At 33.8% G+C, this 20,928-nt stretch overlaps 1 protein-coding gene across 4 annotated transcripts in view; it reads right to left on the bottom strand.

The window, feature by feature from the left end:
- Window positions 1-2,260: 2,260 nt before the first annotated feature.
- The window catches only part of LOC138318068 (estrogen-related receptor gamma-like), an 88,142-nt gene continuing 69,474 nt past the window's right edge, over window positions 2,261-20,928 (bottom strand). For all 4 annotated transcript variants that reach the window (XM_069260147.1, XM_069260149.1, XM_069260145.1 and 1 more), the window contains exons 4-7: window positions 12,487-12,603; window positions 11,902-12,078; window positions 11,211-11,483; window positions 2,261-10,316 (exon numbers count right to left, since the gene is read on the bottom strand). In XM_069260147.1, coding sequence (XP_069116248.1) covers window positions 10,075-10,316; window positions 11,211-11,483; window positions 11,902-12,078; window positions 12,487-12,603 — 809 coding nt within the window. In that variant the 3' untranslated portion in view covers window positions 2,261-10,074. The remainder of the gene's footprint in view (window positions 10,317-11,210; window positions 11,484-11,901; window positions 12,079-12,486; window positions 12,604-20,928) is intronic.

The following is a 20,928-nucleotide window of genomic DNA, read 5'->3' as shown; positions in this document are numbered from 1 at the left end:
TTTCATTGATCATATATTGGTAAACCATAGTCTGCTATACCTGCCTATATTATATTAACTCAAAGTTGTTTATAAATTGTGATACCAAGTAGGTGTTAGAGAATGAGTTGCTTCCCCTTGGCCATTCAGTTTTCATATGCATACATGAAACAAACAGTTCTATATTAGTTAAATCTTTATGCCAGCTTACTGTTAATTACTTGTTTTGGTGTTAGAAATAATCACAATTAATAGTCAAAACCGTTTTCCATATTCCTTTTCGAAAGGTATAAAGGTATTGAACATCACCTACTGCATAACATGAAATATTTGTGTGTACTTTTTTTTCGTGGTTTGGAGCGTTGATATAATTTTCATGGATAGAAATATTTGTGGTAAGCTGATGGAGCAATATTGATAGAATATAAAAACAAAATTCATTGCTTTTATATTCAATGTTCCGCAGTAACCACGAAAACAACAAAAGATTCTACACAACGAATGTTTTATGTTACACACTATCAAGGTCAAATATGAGAAAATTTTTGTAGTTGTTCAGAAATGTTCGAAGTTGTATCAATAATTTCTAATAATAATGTGTCATCGCCTAGACTATTGATATAATTTGTAACATTAAGTCAAGCCTTGTATCCCATCTCAAAGTTAAAATAAGGCCATTGCATAAAGTCTTCTGGATAATTGTAATCAAAATTAATATCAACAAAACTTTGTTTATTACCTATCATATGAAGTGTGGTTGAGGTTTCACTACATCTACCACTGGCCCTCCACCTCTGTGATGAAGCCCTCCCTGAAGCAGCTGCCAGGTACAGACAGATGGTTGAGAGTTATATTGCTGTAAAACACTCGTGAGTTTAATGTACTTTAAACAAGGACATAGTCATTCAGATCCCCCGCCAATGGAGAGCTAAATCAATTAATGCATTAATTTTATATGCTAGTAAGAGTATAGGGAAAGTATTTTAAAACCCAACTGCAATTGAAGAATATATACTAAACATATTTATGTTTTTTTTTAACAAAGTGAAACCAACTTTGAAAACATTTGCTTCTTTGAAAAATACCAGAATTGATCTTAGCTTTAACAAAGTTCAGCAGCTAACAGTGCGATTTTTTATTTGTTTTGAACAGCGACGAGTTACATAGGAATTAAGGGAATGTTCATAGTAATTGTGTTTGATATATTTGAGTTTTACTGCATGCATATTAAATAAAAAGTAAGGCATAATACAAAATTAGAAGTCCTACATAAAATGTGTCTATGAAGTTTCATGGAAATATCTCTGCTGGTTTTAGAGTTGTGCTCCGGAAACGATTCTTACACAAAAATCAGCCATTTTCAGCAATGTTTCCATGGTTACAGAAAAAAGTACAAAAAGTGAAAACCTTAAAATAGCAAAAGGCACTACTAGACCATAAGACTAATGTGCCTATGGAGTTCCGTGCATATATCTCAACCGGTTTTCCAGTTATGCTGCAGAAACGAACCTGGTACAAAAATATGATATTTTCAGCAATGTTTCCATGGTTACGGAAAAAGTGCAAAAAATGAAAACCTAAAAATAGCAAAAGGCACTACTAGACCATAAGAACAATGTGTCTATGAAGTTTCATGGAAATATCTCTGCTGGTTTTAGAGTTGTGCTCCAGAAACGATTCTTACACAAAAATCTGCCATTTTCAGCAATGTTTCCATGTTTACAGAAAAAAGTACAAAAAGTGAAAACCTTAAAATAGTAAAAGGCACTACTAGACCATAAGACCAATGTGTCTATGAAGTTTCGTGGAAATATCTCTTGTGGTTTTAGAGTAATGCTCTGGAACGAACCTGGTACAAAAATGATATTTTCAGCAATGTTTCCATGGTTACGGGAAAAATGCAAAAAATGAAAACCTAAAAATAGCAAAAGGCACAACTAGACCATAAGACCAATGTGTGTATGAATTTTCGTGGAAATATCTCTATTTTGTATATCCCCCGCCCAACGACTTGGTGCTTCCTTAAATGAACCTAGCTATCAATAGGCATGAAACAAATCATTAAGTTGCTTTATTCATGATGATATTGCTTGTGTGTATCCAGGTATGGAACCTGCCTTGGCAGCCACCTACTTTGGAAGACAATTTTCTTTTGTCCAAAATCGCCAATGATAACACAAATTGACCTGTATATAAAGGCCACTTGGAATTTCTTTGCCTCTTGTGCAGTCTTTAAGGACAGGTTTGAATAGTTTAATGCAAAAATAAAAGTGAAACCATATAAACTTGAAAGCTGTTTTATTTCAGAACGATTCACATGAAATGCATGTGAAACCAAACAAAATCCAGGAAAAGAAAAAATTTTGACATAATATATATGTAGTAAACTAGATAAATAATTTTCTTCTGAGGAAATTAATGACAAAGAAATGCACACAATATTGATAATATGCAACAATCTGATACCAAACACATGCAATGTTACTGCAGAAAATCTAAGATTCTCACCATATCAGCCATCACTGTAAGAGGAGTGGTGGGGACCCCTCGGCAGCCAGGGAGCATCTCTACATTCAAACAGAACACACTGTAATGCTGCCTTCGATAACCGTACGGTGGATATGCTAGATTGGAAAGGAATAACGGGGTCGAGTGAAGGGTAAGGGGTTGCTGGCATGCTCCAGCGGCCCCCACCACTGGGGTTAATGATGTTGATGATAATGGTGGTAGTAGTGACACATCAATATAGAATCTACAGCAAAATGCAAAATAAATAGTGATCTTGGTGTAAAATGATTTTCTAAAAATAACAATGACTTGGGGTGTAAAATTATTGATAAATATGCAGCTTTTTTTGTATGCAGTGAATAATTTATTTCTCTTTGATGCTCATAGCATATATTGTAGTGAAAAGTGAAACACATTATGTTAAAGCCATAAATTAAAGGTCTTAGCTGTCAAAATGAGTTCATAACTATCACTTTCATAATATATAAATGAATACTCAAGGGGTAGAAAATAAAACTATCTGGAATTTTAAATTTTTCATGAGCATGCATAACTTAACTTCTTTGGGGTTTCCCAAAGAAAACAATAAACTATCAAACACAACTGCCTCTTGATAAATACTAAGTTATAAAGAAAACCGAACAGTCGTTAACATTTGGATTATGACATCTTGATAAAAAAAAAGTAAAGTATAAATGTCTACAGGTTTACAAACATAAGCTAGAGAAATCAGGAATTGAAGACCTCTTTCTGAGAACACTACAATTATCCTAAAAATGTTTTCCATCGCTCTAGAAATTAAGTGTAAATACAAGTGCAGTTTCAAGTTTCCTTATCCTTCTTATTTAATTTTCTGGAAGATTGTGAATACCTTCATACCAAAATTTAAACTGTTTTGTAGTTACCATTGCCAAACTGTGACTTTCTTAAACATATTAATGTTTAGAAATATATCATTTTTCAGTATTTATTTTTAAATTATGTTAATATCAGTATTTAAAGAAAACTACTAGAAGTCTGGACACAGAAATTATTAAACATATGAAATGAATAATAACATTTAAAAGTTGTCCTGCCAAGTTCATTTGCATCCAGTTCAAACTATGCATTGATTGACCTCCTAATTCTTGTATCTAATGGAGTTTGATGGTGAAAACAATGGCCAGGGCAACGCATGCTTCTTTGTTCTTGATCATTGGCTGTGATTTGTTGTGTGGGGTACCCTGGTTTGTAATACTGAATGGATTTCTGCCCGTAAAGCTTTGGTACCTAACATATAATCATTATGCTACATGTATGTTTCTAGATGGTGTAGGAACTAGAACTCCCAACAAACAGATTTGTGCGTCATGATTCCAGTTGTAGATCAACACTGACCTTGACATGACATCATAAACCCATTCACCCCTGAACATCTTTTAGATTCTTCTGGTTCAAAGGCTGGAATAGTCCACTTTGGAATTTCAGGGGTAAATGAGTTAAGTGCCAGATAAGATGATAATCAAGGATTATAGGTATATATAAAAAATGAAACCCCATTAATGTAGAACACTTCTCCACCTAATACTGACAGTTTTATATCACACAAAGTGATCTAACATATACATAACAGAATATAGACATTACGTCCAAACACCATCTCTTATCCATAGCTCAGTTTTCTTTACTGACTAATCCACTCAGCTATGATTCCTTTACATTATGGCCCATCCTTTCAAAAACATTTTATTTATCAATTTAATGTAATTTTTCACACCAAAAAAAAAAAAAAGAAAAAAAAAGATACATGTACTTCACAATTCAGTATTTCTTTATGTACTCGTGATAGAAAAATTTTAATCAGTTGGGATTTCATTTTCATAACTTCAGGTGGAGAGTCAAATGCATTATACAAAATTATTATTTGTCTTTTCTATGAATTGAGATTTTATTTTAGTATGAGAATGTTTGTAGATCCATGAATGTAGTTGTTTTGGTTGCAGCGTTACACAGCTGGCAGTCTGTATACCTCTGAATACTTTTTGGTCAGTTCTGGATATCAACAGCACGGGCTGATCAAGGGAGATAACCTAGTGAAGTGTGCACAGATTATATATTAGTATCTAGCAGGAATGAAGTAGCTTTTGACAATAAACAGGCAATTTCTACTCGATGATCATTGCCCTAGGAAGTAGAATGGGCAGGATATGAATATTTGTACTAATGTGACTTGATTTGGCAGTACAACAGCGCTATTACAAATGTTGGCTTGGCAAGACGTTACGACTCCATAACAAAATACACTAGGAAACAGCTATCAGGAATGTAGTTAACACATAGTTTGTATGCTAAATGCTTTACCAAAGGAACTTGTTGTCAAAAACGCAACTATTATAGAACAAAATAGTATACTCAAAATATGTCTATAAAAACGATAAGCAGGATATATCATACGACCAGTGGTAAACACCAGCACGTTAGTAAAACCCACATGGAGTCTTCCTACGGAAAAAATATTGAGCTAAAAATTACTAATGTATAAATCATCATTCTGCGAATAAAAATTGATTTGATAAAATATTACAACTCACAATAAATTAACGGAGACATTGACTTTAGCACTGCAGTAACTAGCCAGGTTATCCTGGTAGTGATATGACACATATGTGTATAAATCAGTTCTCAAGGATCAATATTCATCGTATTAAAATGATTGTTGGAGAAAAAATAGCTTTAATCACAAATGAAACTACTTATGCAGTACTTTCAAATGTTTTTTTATGATTTTGACGTAAATAAATCTTAACAACATTGAACAGTGTTCAATTAAATAAAGCGATTCCTTTAAAAAATATTGCATACAGATAACTGATTTCGGAGATTAAACAGTCTAGCCAGACTGTTGATTAACAAACTTAACAGATTGTTTCAGGATTAATTGGTTTTTAACAATGAAGATAAGCTGTGCAATAATGCCCCGTTTCTCTTCCGTGTAAGAAAAAAAATCTATCACATAGCATCTTCTCACTGTATACAATCTTCTTTTGCATATTAATATTTGTTTTTTCATAATTACTTATTTTCCTTTCAACTAAAAACTAATTTCTGGCTCATTAACAAATCTTGGAGCATAACATGATCTGTAGAATTCATACATACACTTAGAAACACAATTGAAAAATTGTTAAATTCTGTTTTTAGATAAATATACAATTGAACAATCTCATATATCTTAATTTTTGATAAAAACAAGTTGTTCACAAACTTAATAAGTTAAGAAAGATTACTTAAAGAGAAAAAAAATCAACACACACTATGGAAATATAAAAACAAAACCAGATTTCTACAAGATTCAATTTAGCACTCTTTGTATGGGTTTAGTTGAATCACTGATCAGCGATCAAACAGAACATATTAAAACCTCCAAATTAGAAATGAAGGGTTCATTTACTTGATTTAATCACACAGAGTGTAACTCTTCGTTTGAAAGGAATATAATATGATTAGTCACATGTTTCTAGATTACAGAACATACAATTGTATGGATATATACCACAAACTCTATATATACAAATTTGTACCTAAACATCTTTACATTCACATCAATTTCATAACAGTCAATAACATTCTTTTTTTTTCTATATTTTTTTTCTCAACTTTTTTGTTTTTCTGTCTAAAAATAACACACTTCAACATAGTTTAACAAGTAAAAAATAATGTACAAAGGTTTTTGAACAGATTTGCACACGTAACTGCAAAAATCATCATGTTTTTGGTATACTCTGATCAGACAGGCTGTGTACCTGGGTTGTTCAAAATATCACAACATAAAAAACTGGAATAACAGAACTAATAAAAATGCATTTAATACACCTTTATCAATGGATCAGATTCTTCAAAATTAAGATGGAAAATTAATTATTTCTTTGACTTTCAGCCATTTTTCTCTCTCGTTTATTTCAAAAATGAATTACAAACACTTTCAATAAATAATCTCAATGATAACAGTACTGACCATATTTGATGGAACTATGAAAATATCATCTATCCTAAAGACCAAATGATGTGCCAGGCAAAACCTTTCACCTGTCTTTGAACAAGACGATCAGTGTTGTTTTGTCTTTGCTAACAGTCTGGATAGTTGTAAAATGGACTGAGATTTAAATGCAGCGTTGACTAGCTTAACAAGACATGAAAGTATTGTTTTATAATGTAAGCTGTGCAGAATCTGTTCAGAAAATAGTTTGCACAAAACAAATGATGAATGAGTTTGATACCTGTGATGAAATGATGAAAGACGACTACATTACCTGACTAACTCATCATCGTCAATAATAATAATAATAATAATGAGGTCACACCTACCCACACGCAGGTCGACCAATATGTACATGCTACACAAGGAATGGTTATCTCACAGACTGGGAGGAGGAGGAGGAATATGATGGGCCGGGGTGAGCAATGGACATACAGAGGTGGGCGGAGCAAACTATGTACAAGACTGCATATGTAGGGATGGGGTGGTCATTCATTCTCATATACCACACACAACTGTTCTAAATACTAGTATACAATTATCTCGAATCATACATTGTCTTATAACTCTTGTAGTTTAACAAAGCTTGCTCTGCGATACTTAATCTACTTCTATGTATTTACACGGTATAATATATATTACTATAACAAGGACATACTGGTAGATTTTGATGATACAGTGTGATAAACGCTGCTATGGCAACCTCATTTAATAGTCCAAAATCAAATTATTTACTGAATAACAGAAATGTGTAAATTCATTGTTACATAAAACTTGTGTTTTGATTTAGGATTTTGTTTCTGCTGACAATGAACATGCAATTACCAGTACATGATGTATGTCGTCTTTAAAATCAAATGTTTGAAAAAGGCAAACAAGAATCCAAATGAATATCTGACTGAATTTGGAAATATGACAAATAGAAAAGTTTTTGATTGAACAAATTTTACAAAGATATTATTGGTATGTCTGAAATATGTATTTAGAATGTCTTTAAGATTTGACCTACACAAGAACGGAAGCTGTTGTGCAGAAGTTAAATATATGTATATGGAACTTGTATATCGGGGGGCAACTCTTGTCACAGAAGCTAAACAAATTCCATCTATACATTGACTAGAAGAGAGAAAATGTTTTGTACCAACAGCTTCAAGTTTGAAAACAAATTAGTGAATAAATCCATGTGTTAAAGCTGGGACGGCATCGTGAGTGTATCAAATTAAGTAGCGAGAACAATGCAGTCTTCCACAAACTACTGGAAAACAACGAATGACATGTTTATACATATATGTATTATAGAATATATGCATATTTGTGTATATTTGGCATTATAACAGGAATTTGAGCAAAGTAACTATCATATTCTTTTGCACATATTGAAATATTAGATTCGATTCATAGCCACAAATTCATACCATTTATTCCAAGATATTCTCCCATGTGGAGTTTCAAAGTTGTATATATTGATCATGTAAACGTTTACTGCATTCACTTTTTTTTTTTTTTTTTTTTTATAGTTTTGTTGGGTTTTTTTTTCGTATTTTTTTTTTCGATATTTTTTTTATTTTAAAATTATTCCCTCTCATTTATTTTTCATTATTTTTTTTAATTAATCATCATAATAGCTTTTTTTAATCATTCCCTTATTCCCGGGTTTTACAATGAAACATGAAAATACATTTTTTATAGACTATCAATGATAATGGAATACACTACTAAATAGAATGACATTCATATCATATTTCGCTCACACACTCTATAGGCTCCGCCCACCTCTTCTGATGCTGCCATTCAAAAACATGTTAACCAATGAGATCTGAGTACGCGATACAGACAACAAGGATGAGGAGTACTGGTTATAATCCACACCACTGCTAACACGACCAGCTATCTGTTCTTCCTGGGTAATATAAGATTAAATATATATAATAATATATGTGTACTTTCTAAATGACCTGACTGTGTAAATAGAAAACAAATCTGAAATATAGAGTACGACTTTAGACATTGGCTAGCTACTATCACAGTGTTACTGTAACACAGCTTCTACTATCACGACGCCCTACAATGGCTATAAAGATGATGCGGTTACCTAGCGGTCTATGGCCGCCAATACCATCTGATATGTCTCCTAAATCTACCCTATATTTCTGTCACTGTCAATTCATGTCACAGCTATATTTCTTGCATCAGTTTTTTTCCTTTAGAAATTCAGTAAAATTTCAATACATTGGTTTTTACATGGCTTTTAAGAGAAACATCTCTTAAATGTATCTAATTAACACATATCACTATAATCCCCAAATGTAGTACGGACAACAAATGTTTAAAACTCAGACCTCAGATTTCAGTATCCTAGAATATGGTATTTAGACACACATAAAATGTAATCATTAAAACCTTGGATCATACATGATGAGTAATACAAAGGGTAACCAGATGTACTTGATGATTCTATATGTACAAAGTTTAACATGTGGACATTGTCTCTTATCTTTGATCCTTTTATGATGGCTGTGAAATACATTCAGTGTACTTGCATCTTAAGATGGTGAATAAATTGTTCAGTCACAATACATCATATAAATGCAAAACATAGCGTTAACCAATCAAATTGCTTGTAAATAAGTTAAGATGGAAGACGTTCTTATGATACAATGCAGTACTTGATTGGTCCATTGTACTAGCGCTGTGAGTGGATGTTAGCAATCCTGATACAATGCCGCATTTGATTGGTCCGTTATAATAGCACTGTGAGTGGACATTATCATTCCACCAATCAGCTCACACTGTTGATAGTTTACCGAGCGAGTCTGTGAGATGGTTTCAACTATGTGTAGTCTCCATGACAACACCAAGCCCCATAATTGCTAGAGCACCACAACTCTAGCTCGGTATCTAGATCCGCTCTATGTGTATAACAAACTGGTATTTAGGGTGAGTACTTCCAAGCTGGGTTTTTTCCCATGATATATATCTTTTTCTATATATATATATATATAATATATATTATATAATATATATTTGTATTCACACATACAAATCACACATATACTATAGTTCTACATCCTTAATTTACACTGTGAACATGTTGAAACAGCAACCTCATGTCTGCAGTGGTCATTGACAGCTTTGCTAGTAAGACGACTACAAAAAATGTGACTGCATATATTCAAACCAGGTCCAATGTTCCTTCCCATCGCCACCTTGTTTCTCAGTATCAATGTACATAACTCTCTAAACAAAAGAGATATTGCTACAATATTTTCTGTGAAAGTTTGCAGTCAAGTATGACCATTCCAATGCAGACATTATTTTTCTAACCATCAACGTCATTTGCAAAACCTGTGGATCTTATATTTTGCATAAATAAATCTACATCTCTAACACTTAAAAGTCTACCATCCTAAGACACAAGGAACATTGGTGAGTCTGTCGCTGACGTCAGGATTGGCGACCCATTCTGCCGCGGACAGCTCCCGCAGTTTGTGCTATCTAGGTCCACACAAGCACATAATAAAAATATCACACGCAGACAAAATCTTTCTTCCTCCTAAATTAATGGTGATTTATCAAGAATCTGCCTCCAACATTTCTAAGAAAAGCTTGTGCATCATGACACGTCCGTCCTTTTTCACATCAAACCAGTACTGTTTGGCGAGCAGCTTGATGTGTGTTAGTGGGGGCAGGAGAAGGTAAAGATGGCCGAGGCGACGCAGATTTCCAGCGTAGCGAGACTTCACGTAGTCAATGAGGGCGTCTTGGAGTTTGTCCTGAAGATTGCGTACAGCTTCACTGTTTTCGATCACAACATCTGTAAAATCAAATACAAATTAAGTTTATGTAATTTAAAAAAATACAGAGTACTATTGACATACAGAGCAATGTGAATGTAGCGTGTCCTATCTCCCCAAGGAAACAATTATGTCAGTACAGACCAGTACATTTATCTTCTTACTTATGAAATACAAGCATCAACCTAAAGTCTAACCAAAGTGTCTTTAATGAAATTTAAGCATTATTGAAATTCATACTGCAGCTAAATTTCAAATGACCCTTGATAAATGTCACTTTAGTCATTCTAACAATAATCCTTTTGCTGGTAATTGTCAATACAAGTATCCGTCATTTATTACTTTAATAAGCTGGAAGAGTTAATGAAGTTAAAAGAGTGACATTAAAGAGAGCTGCACAGCTCAATAAGATTTTGATGTAGAGGTAAGGCTGCAGCAAATGACTCATCAATGCGCCTCCATGCCCTGCATCCCCGATAAATATTGCATGTTAGGATCTATAAAGTGCACACTCATCTAATATGGATACAAGTCAATAGATGTATCTCTTTCTCTACCCGATAATTACTATCTTCTTAGCACTGCTGTAATCACAGCTCAGTCACTATCGTACCGATCATAGCTTATACGAATCAATACAGATCTTAAAACTACAAAAGTTAAAAATACTTCTAATGTATTTCTAATTCTAGTTATCTTAGAGCTAAAACATTTTCATGGCCACCTAACTTTCAGTTTAGAATACTGCAAATACATTTCAGATGGTATACCCAATCTTCGGCACATTTTGAATGACAAATTACGTAAGTGAATTTCAGCGATGAAATTTTTACTCCCAGTCCTAGTTTAGTACCTTCAACGTAAACACACCTACGACAATTTAATGGTAAAAACTTTAAATGATAAGATCATACCTATGTTACACAATGTCATGGCTTTTAGTAGCAGATACTCCTCCTTTGTCACTCCCATATTTGTGAATTTTTTGGCGAGTTTGCGGGTGAGGTTATCAAGTTCTGGGCTACACTGGCATTTTTTACACTCGTCCACTGTCATTTGTAAATCTTCAGCAAAGCGAATGTAGCCAATGTACGGGCAGGATCTAAACACGAGATTCAGACAAAGTATCTCCAACCAAGAGTGCTGTAGCAAGTTCATCTGGTCGCTCAGGGACAAATTACAGAAACCTGTGACAAGTATTATAAACAATTAGTCAGGTACAAATTACAGAAACCTGTGTCAAGTAATATTTAGTTCAGTAAAGATATCAAATCTATGGCAAAGAAATCATAAATGATGAGTATTTACATAAAAAGAAGGTACATAAGTGAAGTAGAGAGGTCTTTACTGCTAAGGAGCTTAATTGCTCAAGCTTTTATTTATGTACATGTTTATATTTTGTCATACTTAGTTATTGAATTTTTTTTTAACACTGCATCGCTGAATATATCAAGCATTTATGACAAAATTGTAATGCTTCCTTCATCACCTCTTTACATTAACAGTAGTTGAGAAAAACTATGACTCCAACAGTTTTGAAATAAAATCCAAACCACAACCACACCACACAATAAACCTGCATGTGTGTATTACGTATGTACATACCTGGCACCTGTTTGGCCCAGCTAATAGTAATCACCAGTTCCCTGTCAGCTAGGTCTGAGAAAGCAGCTATAAATCGCATTTCATCATTAACAAGTTCTGGTTCTGGGTTGGCATATAGTTTGTCTAACTGGGATTCAATGTTCAGCAACTGGGTTAAAATCTTGTTTTCATGTTGGACTGTAATGAGAAAACATCAAACATTTTTTTCTGTTCTACAACACTATTTAATGCTCTACATGTGCACATTGTTTAAGAACTGTGACTGAGTTCTAATAATTCAATATTACTTGTAATGAGCATTTCCATTGGCATAAAATATTATGTTATATCGTTAAAAATGAAATCGCTGATGTAATATTGCATGATTCTGATTTGCTGAAATACTAGCAAAATGATTTCATATACAGAAGTTAAGAAAATCTTATGTAAAGGAAATTTCCTTAACTTCAGTATGAGGAATTTCAAGTTAAGTAAAGTTTGTGAAACTGGGCTCAGTTGCAATAATAAACAGAATTTGATCATCTTAAGTGTACATGCTGGTGAATGGTTTTTAAGTACTGATGTAGAACTTAAGTTTCTACTTACATTCAAAGCATGCTTTCTTCACCATGGGCAGTATGGGTTGTATAAGGGGCTGACTGAGGCTGTCCAAACTTCTCTTATACTTCTGTCTACCACCCCGTACTCTGTCAAGGCGTACACCTGTAAAACAGAAACAAATACAACATGTTATTATGTTTGCTAACATTAGTAAACATAGTCTTTATCAAAATTTACCCATTTTTATCAATATACCATTCATCAACTAATATAAGTGTTTTTCTTAACAGCTGATCATAATTACATTTTTTACAGGAAAGCATCATAGAATGTTACTTTGTTGGGATCCTTTTTGTTTTTAAATGTTTTCCTTAGCAGGCTATTTTTTTAAATAGTGGACCATATTCATCAATCTATTTATAGGTTCCTTTGGTCTAGTGTTTCTGTAAAGCAGGCCATATGTTTTCCTATGGAGAGACAAGGCCTGGGACAATTTTTTTAGGAGAGTTATTTCCCTTGTACTATTAACATACTGTATAAAGTGTTTTTGTATCAAAATGGTATCAAGAATGTTGGCACAGTCATATTTCTGGCACGTTTCCTATGTCGATTGTTTGTGGTGGCAGAATGGTTTGTTGACATGTGTGGATGACTGCGGTTAAATGTCAGTGAAGTAAACAACCTTATTTATGAGCAAAATAACATGTCAGCCACATGTACACATAAATGCTTAAACATATAAATGTATGCATATAGGGATATCTTTGATAGTTTACCTCAATAACTTAAATTTGTTTTTATCTTGTAATCACGCCAAAAAACCCCAAATGCAATACTTTTAATGTACCACTAAATATGTAGGAATTCCTAGTGGTATGTAAACATATACGAAGATTAATGGTAATCATTAGTATGCATCAATCTTGTAAACAAAGTGCAATACAATTTGTCTTGTATTTATTTGTTTAATTTTTAACACCTGCATACTTTGCCACGTTATATAGTGGTTGGTGGAATGACAGGTCAGGTGAGCTGTTTATCCACCTAATCCTATTAACTATGACAGAGACTGCCTATCCTTTCCCATCAATGTTTCATTATTTACCATTACATCAAAGGTAAATCAATACACCATCATTCCATAACGCTTTCCCAGACGGTCCGCCTATCAACTAGATGGAGTTTCATCTGATTTTGTTTCCAAATCGCGGAAACTGCATTGGGTTTGACCTCTGGCATTTAACAAGACTGGGGATAGCTGTAGAACCAGCCCCGACGTGTGCAGTCAATGCAGAGTCCATCGGGATTTACCAAACTTGTCTGAAAACGTCAACATTTGGACAGATCAGCTGCCAAATATGTCTACTGCATTCACAGTAAAGGGACAAGGGACATAATTTTCTGACGTATATTCAAAACTCCTAATACAAAATGACAGGATATATTTGCTTCATCCACAAAACGAATTTTATTCTGATATTTCTCATTTCAGCTACATATACATAATATGATTGAAAACACCATCCATAAGATTGCATATGGATATTATCCGAGAGAAATGGTTCTAGTTCACATAACAACTTATGCCTAAACAAGCTCCATGCTTTCTTCATACAAAATGCTTTTGTAGACTTATTCTAATGTATTTAATGTAACTATGATAAAATGGAAGGCCTTTGTCATACATGTATATTTCGGTAAACATTTACTGTTTTCTTAAGAAAAATCAATCCTTTTATTCTATGTGGCAATTCTGTCCTGTATTTTCTCAAGAAGAGTAAGCCTTCATTTATTCCAGATAGCACATACATGTATATAAAACATATCTGAAGACTTCATCCTTTCATAATAGACTTTCCAAAATGAGAATATGTCTTAAGCTTTTTTGGATATCATGTGCCAAAGTTTTTGAGAGAGCAATTATTAGGAGGGTTCATAAACGACTTATTGCCTTCAGGTTTTTTTTAAAGATAGCATGTTGACCATTATTATAGAGTATTGCTTGAAGGTTAATTCCTTCTTAATGTTCCGAATCCTAACATTCTGGATGCCATGTGAGTGTATGGTTGCCTGGCATATATGTGTCCTTGTAGTCTGATAACACTACTATACTACTATACCTGGCTACGATAGTGACTGATGTAGTGAATGTACTATGTAATACAGACTGACCTCTACCATCAGGTGCTCCCTAAATTGTGTAATGTTGACATATTACAGGCCAAATCGAGCTGCTGCAACATTTCAATAGAGCTTGGGTTAGATTGGTTAACCAGACAAAGTTCATTGAGGGTGATACAAATCACAGCTGTTATCATCTTTATCTTCACTGTCTTCCACTAAACTGGTGACAAAGCAGATATGAATAAATCATAGATTTTCTCAAGAATTCATACACCGCCTTCAGAGTTTGTTGTTGTGCTCTTGTAAATGATATGTGTAACAGGAAGATAATCCTTCCTAAAGGAAATGGCCCAGACCACACATATCCAGACTTAAGTGATCGATGGATATGTATAACGCATATCTCTATATCTAAATCATTCATTCAAACTAAGTAAACAATAGCACCATTAACAGATAGCTAGTAATATTGTATCAGCTTTATAATCCAACATCCAAATGCAGTACATCAAGTGTGTTGAGGAATCTTCAAGCTTGATACAGTGTAAACATTGACATTGCTGTATACAGACAGATGGTACATTAGTAATAACAGCAGGAGTATATAAAATTGGGCAGCAGATGTGTAGGCTGCATTATCTCCCCTATTCCTGATAAACTCCACACTAAACACCAAATTATCTCCCCTGTTCCTGAAAACCTATTGTTTTATACCAAATTATTCCCCCTGGTTTTTTATGAAAGTGCTTTTCCTCCCCTGAATTTGATGAGATCTGGACTAAAGACCATTTCTTTCTTCCTGATGAGATCTGGACTAAAGACCATTTCTTTCTTCCCTGTTCTTGATGAGCTCAAAAGTAAACATATATCTATCTCCCCTGTTTCTTTAGAGTTATTAAATTGTTAATTATCTCCCTTGATTCTTGACAACTGGTTTAGCTACCTTGGCCAGGCTTTGCTATACTGTCATTCTGATGAGCTATTAATTAGCTGCTTTTTGCACTAATCAGCACTGCCATAAACTTATATCTGGGACTATGGCAACTAGACAACAGGAACCGAACTTTCATACCACTACCAACAAGATCGTAAATAAACAGTGGTACACTCAACTTCTGCCTATCAGAAGTAATACATCTAAGACAACATGTACATCCAGTGCAGAACAAGTTAGTCTGTGTATGTCAACATTGATGATAATAGGATAATGTCTGTAGGGAGGCAGGGAGGTCTTCTGCTGGCGCATACTTACAATGCTAATACAGGACACATTTAGGCAATATTTGTGGGGCAAGAGCTAAATATATCCTGAATATATAACCTACACAGAATGGCTAGACAGATTCTCATCAGCTAAATTACAGAGGAATGTCATCACATCAGTCACCCCATCTTCTTAAGTCAAGGCTGCCACAATTAAAATACAGGATTTCGAAAAGAAAATTACTTGTACAACTCTTCATTATTGACAAAATTCAAAACTAAATTAACCATAACCACGTTTTGAAGATGATTAATTTTCTAATTATGTAAACAATACTGCAATCAAGAAAACTATCCCTTATGGAGATTTTTCTTTCCTAAAGTAAAGAAAACTGCCTAACTTCCAAGTTCAAAGAAGCATAAGTACTACAACTTTCCAGAAATCAAAATCAAGATATAAAGACATGTTATTATCACTAGAAGATAATCATAGGCATCAATGGCCAATCAGTCATGGAATGTCTTGTAAGAATACTATTTTGAAACACCAGGAATTTATTTCTGCAATGGTCAATTAATGACAAACCAAATGTGTGGGAAATACTGGGAACCAAACAGGATTCTTACAATTGAGTGTTATTGATACCAATCAATGTGATTTACACACAAAGATCAAGGTTAGGCAGGCCAAACACCTCCCTACATCTCATAGGATGTAATCAAGGCTACAAGGAAACTCAGCTAGTCCTGACAACACATCTGGATTGTCATTGATTTCTATCCTACAAAACCATGCTGGTCTCCATTGCTTCTTGTTCCATCCCCCTCTCTCTCAAATGTCCTGTCATGGCCGAGAACAGATAATGAAAATCTAGGAAGGAGCAGACCTAATTAAACTAGTAATGAAGAAATATTTCTTCTTTCACCACTACCCTGCATCCCATGCAGAATGCTTGCACAAATGAAGTGGAAAACTAATGGAAACTTTAACCACTCCTTGGATACCTCCAGTCGAGTTTCACTTCTTAAACAACCACAGTTTTAGATCAGAAAACACCAAGAGACAAAGTTGATAAGTGGCTGCTGAACCAGAATTAATTTCTAAATGTTTTACAACACTAGTTTTCACAGCTGGAGATTATCTAAGTCACCTACAACTACCAGACATGGCAGAGAAATGCCGCCAATTTTGTACCATGTTCAGAGAACTACCTGCAGTTTTATAATCTTGAGATAAGGGTTACAATTTTATACCATTATGTACTTTAACTTGATGTGTGACAAGGCCGATTATTCAGGAAGAGATGCATTGCTTGCATTATGTATATTTGGTGGCATGACACAGCTACATATAGACACATTTTTCAGCAGGTCCTAGACTTATTCAGGCTAGACACCATGAATTATGTCACACGTGTACATATAAAGAACAGGAAACAGCTGATGATAATGTAAAGGTGTAGAAAATGTCAGGCAATTATTTATAATAATTAATTATTCCTTAATTAAGAAGGAAGTCCTTCTCACTGCGACAAATATAACATATGATAGCTAAACCCTATATTCATTCATAATTTTACATGGTTAAACTTCTACATAAATCTCAGACTTTTTCATATGATATGGTACTACCCATCCTTACCTACTGTAAACTGCATATTAAACAGGTTCTTCTGAATCATATTACTCTAACATGATACAAATTAGGAAAACGTTTTATTCTACATGTGTAATTACCTGATATAATCTTGGGCTTGTTGTAAAGGCCAATCTTTGTGAGTCAGCCAAATAGTGAAAAGAACATTTAATTTGTGACAAAGATAACTTTAAATACTAAATTAGTGAACGATTATATGAACTTTACAGAGCAGCCAATCAAACAGTGATAATGCACATTGAAAGCCTCATTCTCAGATATAATGAAAAATTGAACAGGGCTTGCTAGATTTGTTATGAAAGTCATAAACTTTTATGCAATTCAAGTAATAGCCTCATAAAATCAACTACGCATGGGTGTATAATATTTTTTTTTACTGCCACAACAACACATCTTACTGTGACATTCTTCTCAGTCATTACTTACTCTACCCAGTCACAACCAAATTTAGATATAAGATTTAACAATGTCACTGAACTGTTCTAAGGTCAAGGTCAATTAAATGTTCAGGAATCTAATTCAGTAGTCCATGTAGTCACTGCTTTGCCTACTTGGCTTATCTCTTTGTGAACAGCAAGAATCATTATGTGGCAAGTGGGTTATTTGTAGTAGCTGGTGGCTGTCTACTTTAAACCATATATGTGGCATTGTTATAAGGATTACATTAACAAATATGGTAGCCATTCTCAGCCAACTAATAATCTCCTCACAAGGAACTCCCAAGTCCACCACCATGTGTTGATGGCAATATGGGTAATGATACAGCTACATTCATATAGTAAACTTACACACAAATCACATCGTCTGTCATAAAAATGATAAAGGAAAGCAATGCCAGAACCCAGAGGAATATATGATGTCCACAATCTTAATATTCATTTATCTTCTTTTCTCTTAATAAGCTGGATTTAAATTGTCAACCATATATCATGTGTAATTTAGCTAGGATTTTGATAAATTGGTTCGAGTGCAAAGAAGGACATTTTCTCCTTGGGCTAAAAATCAAATTTGCAAAATATTGGGAAAATGAAAAAATGCTTTCTTTTCTCTTGACAAATGTACTATCTGCAAAGCATTTGAAAATAAAGATATTGCTATTGAAACCTTCCCTCTTACCCTTTTAAAAAATTCCAAGTAAAAAATGAGGACATACAGTAGCCGTCTTGTTTTCTATTCCAATGTAAATGTACCTAAATATGGACAACCCACACCCTGTACCATCTTTTGGACAAAAGCAAAACGGTAAGTAGTTCAGAAATACTATAAGATAAGGTAGCCTACTAAAGCAATATAAAAATCAAGTTATCTCTGACCAATTTTTAACATCTAGTAGTATAGTGGCCTCTTCACCGACCCCTCACTCTGACGTCACGTCAGCGTCACAAACTACATGTATGTCACAGCAGATAAAATCACATTTATTATCTAACGATTTGTTATCACTAACAATAGTCAACATGCAATCCTTCTTTGTTTTACCTGATATCATCTACAAACGAGGTTACGACACACCTGTTTATCAAAGTGACGATTTCATTTTATTTGGCAAATTTGTGCTAAAATAAACCAATTCATTTCACAATAATGGCAATTTCATGTCACTTCTAATTTACTTTTTTGCTGTAATCTATACTTCTAACTTACTTTTAGAGATTTATTATGAACAAATCAATATGATTTTTTTTTTAATTTATTTTGTCTGAATTTCGTTCATACCCCTACCCTATATGTCTTTCTGGCTTGCCTATCCTAAATTCTAAAACCAGAAACAAATCATTACAAACTTTACCTTTAAATTTGTAATAATTTGTAAAAAGACAATATTTAACCTTCCATATGCTCCCTAATGATACTTGGTTGATAAGTTTACTCCTCATCAATCATGATTATAATTATATGTTAGGCCTGACACACTTTATTATTTATACGTAATTCCATATAAATTATGGACGGTTTATTTAAATTTCACGACGAAACAAGTAAATCAGCCATGTGTGTGATATTTGAAGTGGGACAGTTGACACTTCCTCCGGCCAGAGTGTTGAAGACACGTTTTATGATCTATAAGATCTACCTGTGTTATATTAGACTTGGCTGTTCTATACTACCAGTAAAGGCATAAGACAGGGATCGACAGTAACTGTTCTCTTATTGTCACTCATCTTGAAATCACAAACTGTGACACTTATAGATCAATGAAAATTGGATGCATAAATATATGCACAATTGTTTTAAATAAATGCAGTGATCCATTTCAAAACTATTTTCATGACTAATACCTTTATTCATATTTAAATATTTTTAATTGGAGATTTAATAACACTTTTTGTTTTTGATGCAATTGACACAAATGAATCTAATTTCAAATATGCAGATGTGCAGTGCAGCTTCATGCATTTTTGTACAAACAAGTCAACGCTATGAGCGGGGGTAATTTAGTAGAAATGAGACACTTGATTGACTGTTGCAGGTGTTGGCTCATCTTATCGCTGACAAAGGAAAAATTCTGCAATTCTCACATTATCATAATTTTATTCCTACCATGTCAAATGTGGTCAAAATGTCACCCTGAGAATTATACAAAATGACAAGAATAAGGCCTAGAGTTGAAGAGGTGCATGACTAATTTAAGTCACCAAAGACATATTTTGTAGAGAGTTTACATAATTGGATGCTTAAACATGGTAGACGATTAGGTTAACAATCCTCAGGTCATGATCACTGTTTGGATCTGATCCGAGAGTATGACAGTAAAAAGGGAAACTGTCAACACCCCTACAACTGTGAGCCATCTCAGTCTGCCTGGGTGAGGAGATACAACTGCTGTTGTCATTCTCAGCAGGCCCCGGTAGGTACAATGCCATTAGAATCGAGGAGTTGTCCAGTACGATATCATTAAAGGCGAGCTGATCTTTATGCACTCATTATACTGCCAGAGAAACACTTGTTTTACATAAGTTTACTTGCCCAAAGCCAAAATGGGCTGTTCTAGAAAAACATAAAAAAATTCAATTAAGTCTCGTCCATGTCATGAAAGTATATGAGTTTCTTTCCTTAGTGCAAGACAATTGATTGGGGGAAAAATCTTAAAATTTTGAGTTGATAATGGCAATTGTAATGATCATTGGTGATTGTTAAAACAGGGTTAATTAAAATTAACAATAAGCCATTGAACACTGGAGTTTATTTAACAGTTTTGTTAATTGATAATTAATCAAAAATGATATCCATCAATTATATGGCTGAGCTGTTTACTCGTTTATCTGTACCTGGCAGTATAATTCAACATCCTAAGGCCAGAACATATTTCTGATTCCATAATTCTATTAACCACTTCCCAGTTATTACATATTATGGCATAATTCAAACACTCACTTAATACTTTAGAGACTCTTGCATCTAAATATCACTAGGTATTAAGGATAACTAGTATGTGTCATTTGATGATCAATACGACACGTGTCACCAAGAAAAAACTGTCATTGATTAACAGGAGTGTAGGA

Source organism: Argopecten irradians, chromosome 3 (genome assembly GCF_041381155.1).
Source record: "Argopecten irradians isolate NY chromosome 3, Ai_NY, whole genome shotgun sequence".
NCBI lineage: Eukaryota > Metazoa > Mollusca > Bivalvia > Pectinida > Pectinidae > Argopecten > Argopecten irradians.
Note: the sequence above shows the minus strand (reverse complement) of the source record. Positions and strands in the feature narration are given on the sequence as shown.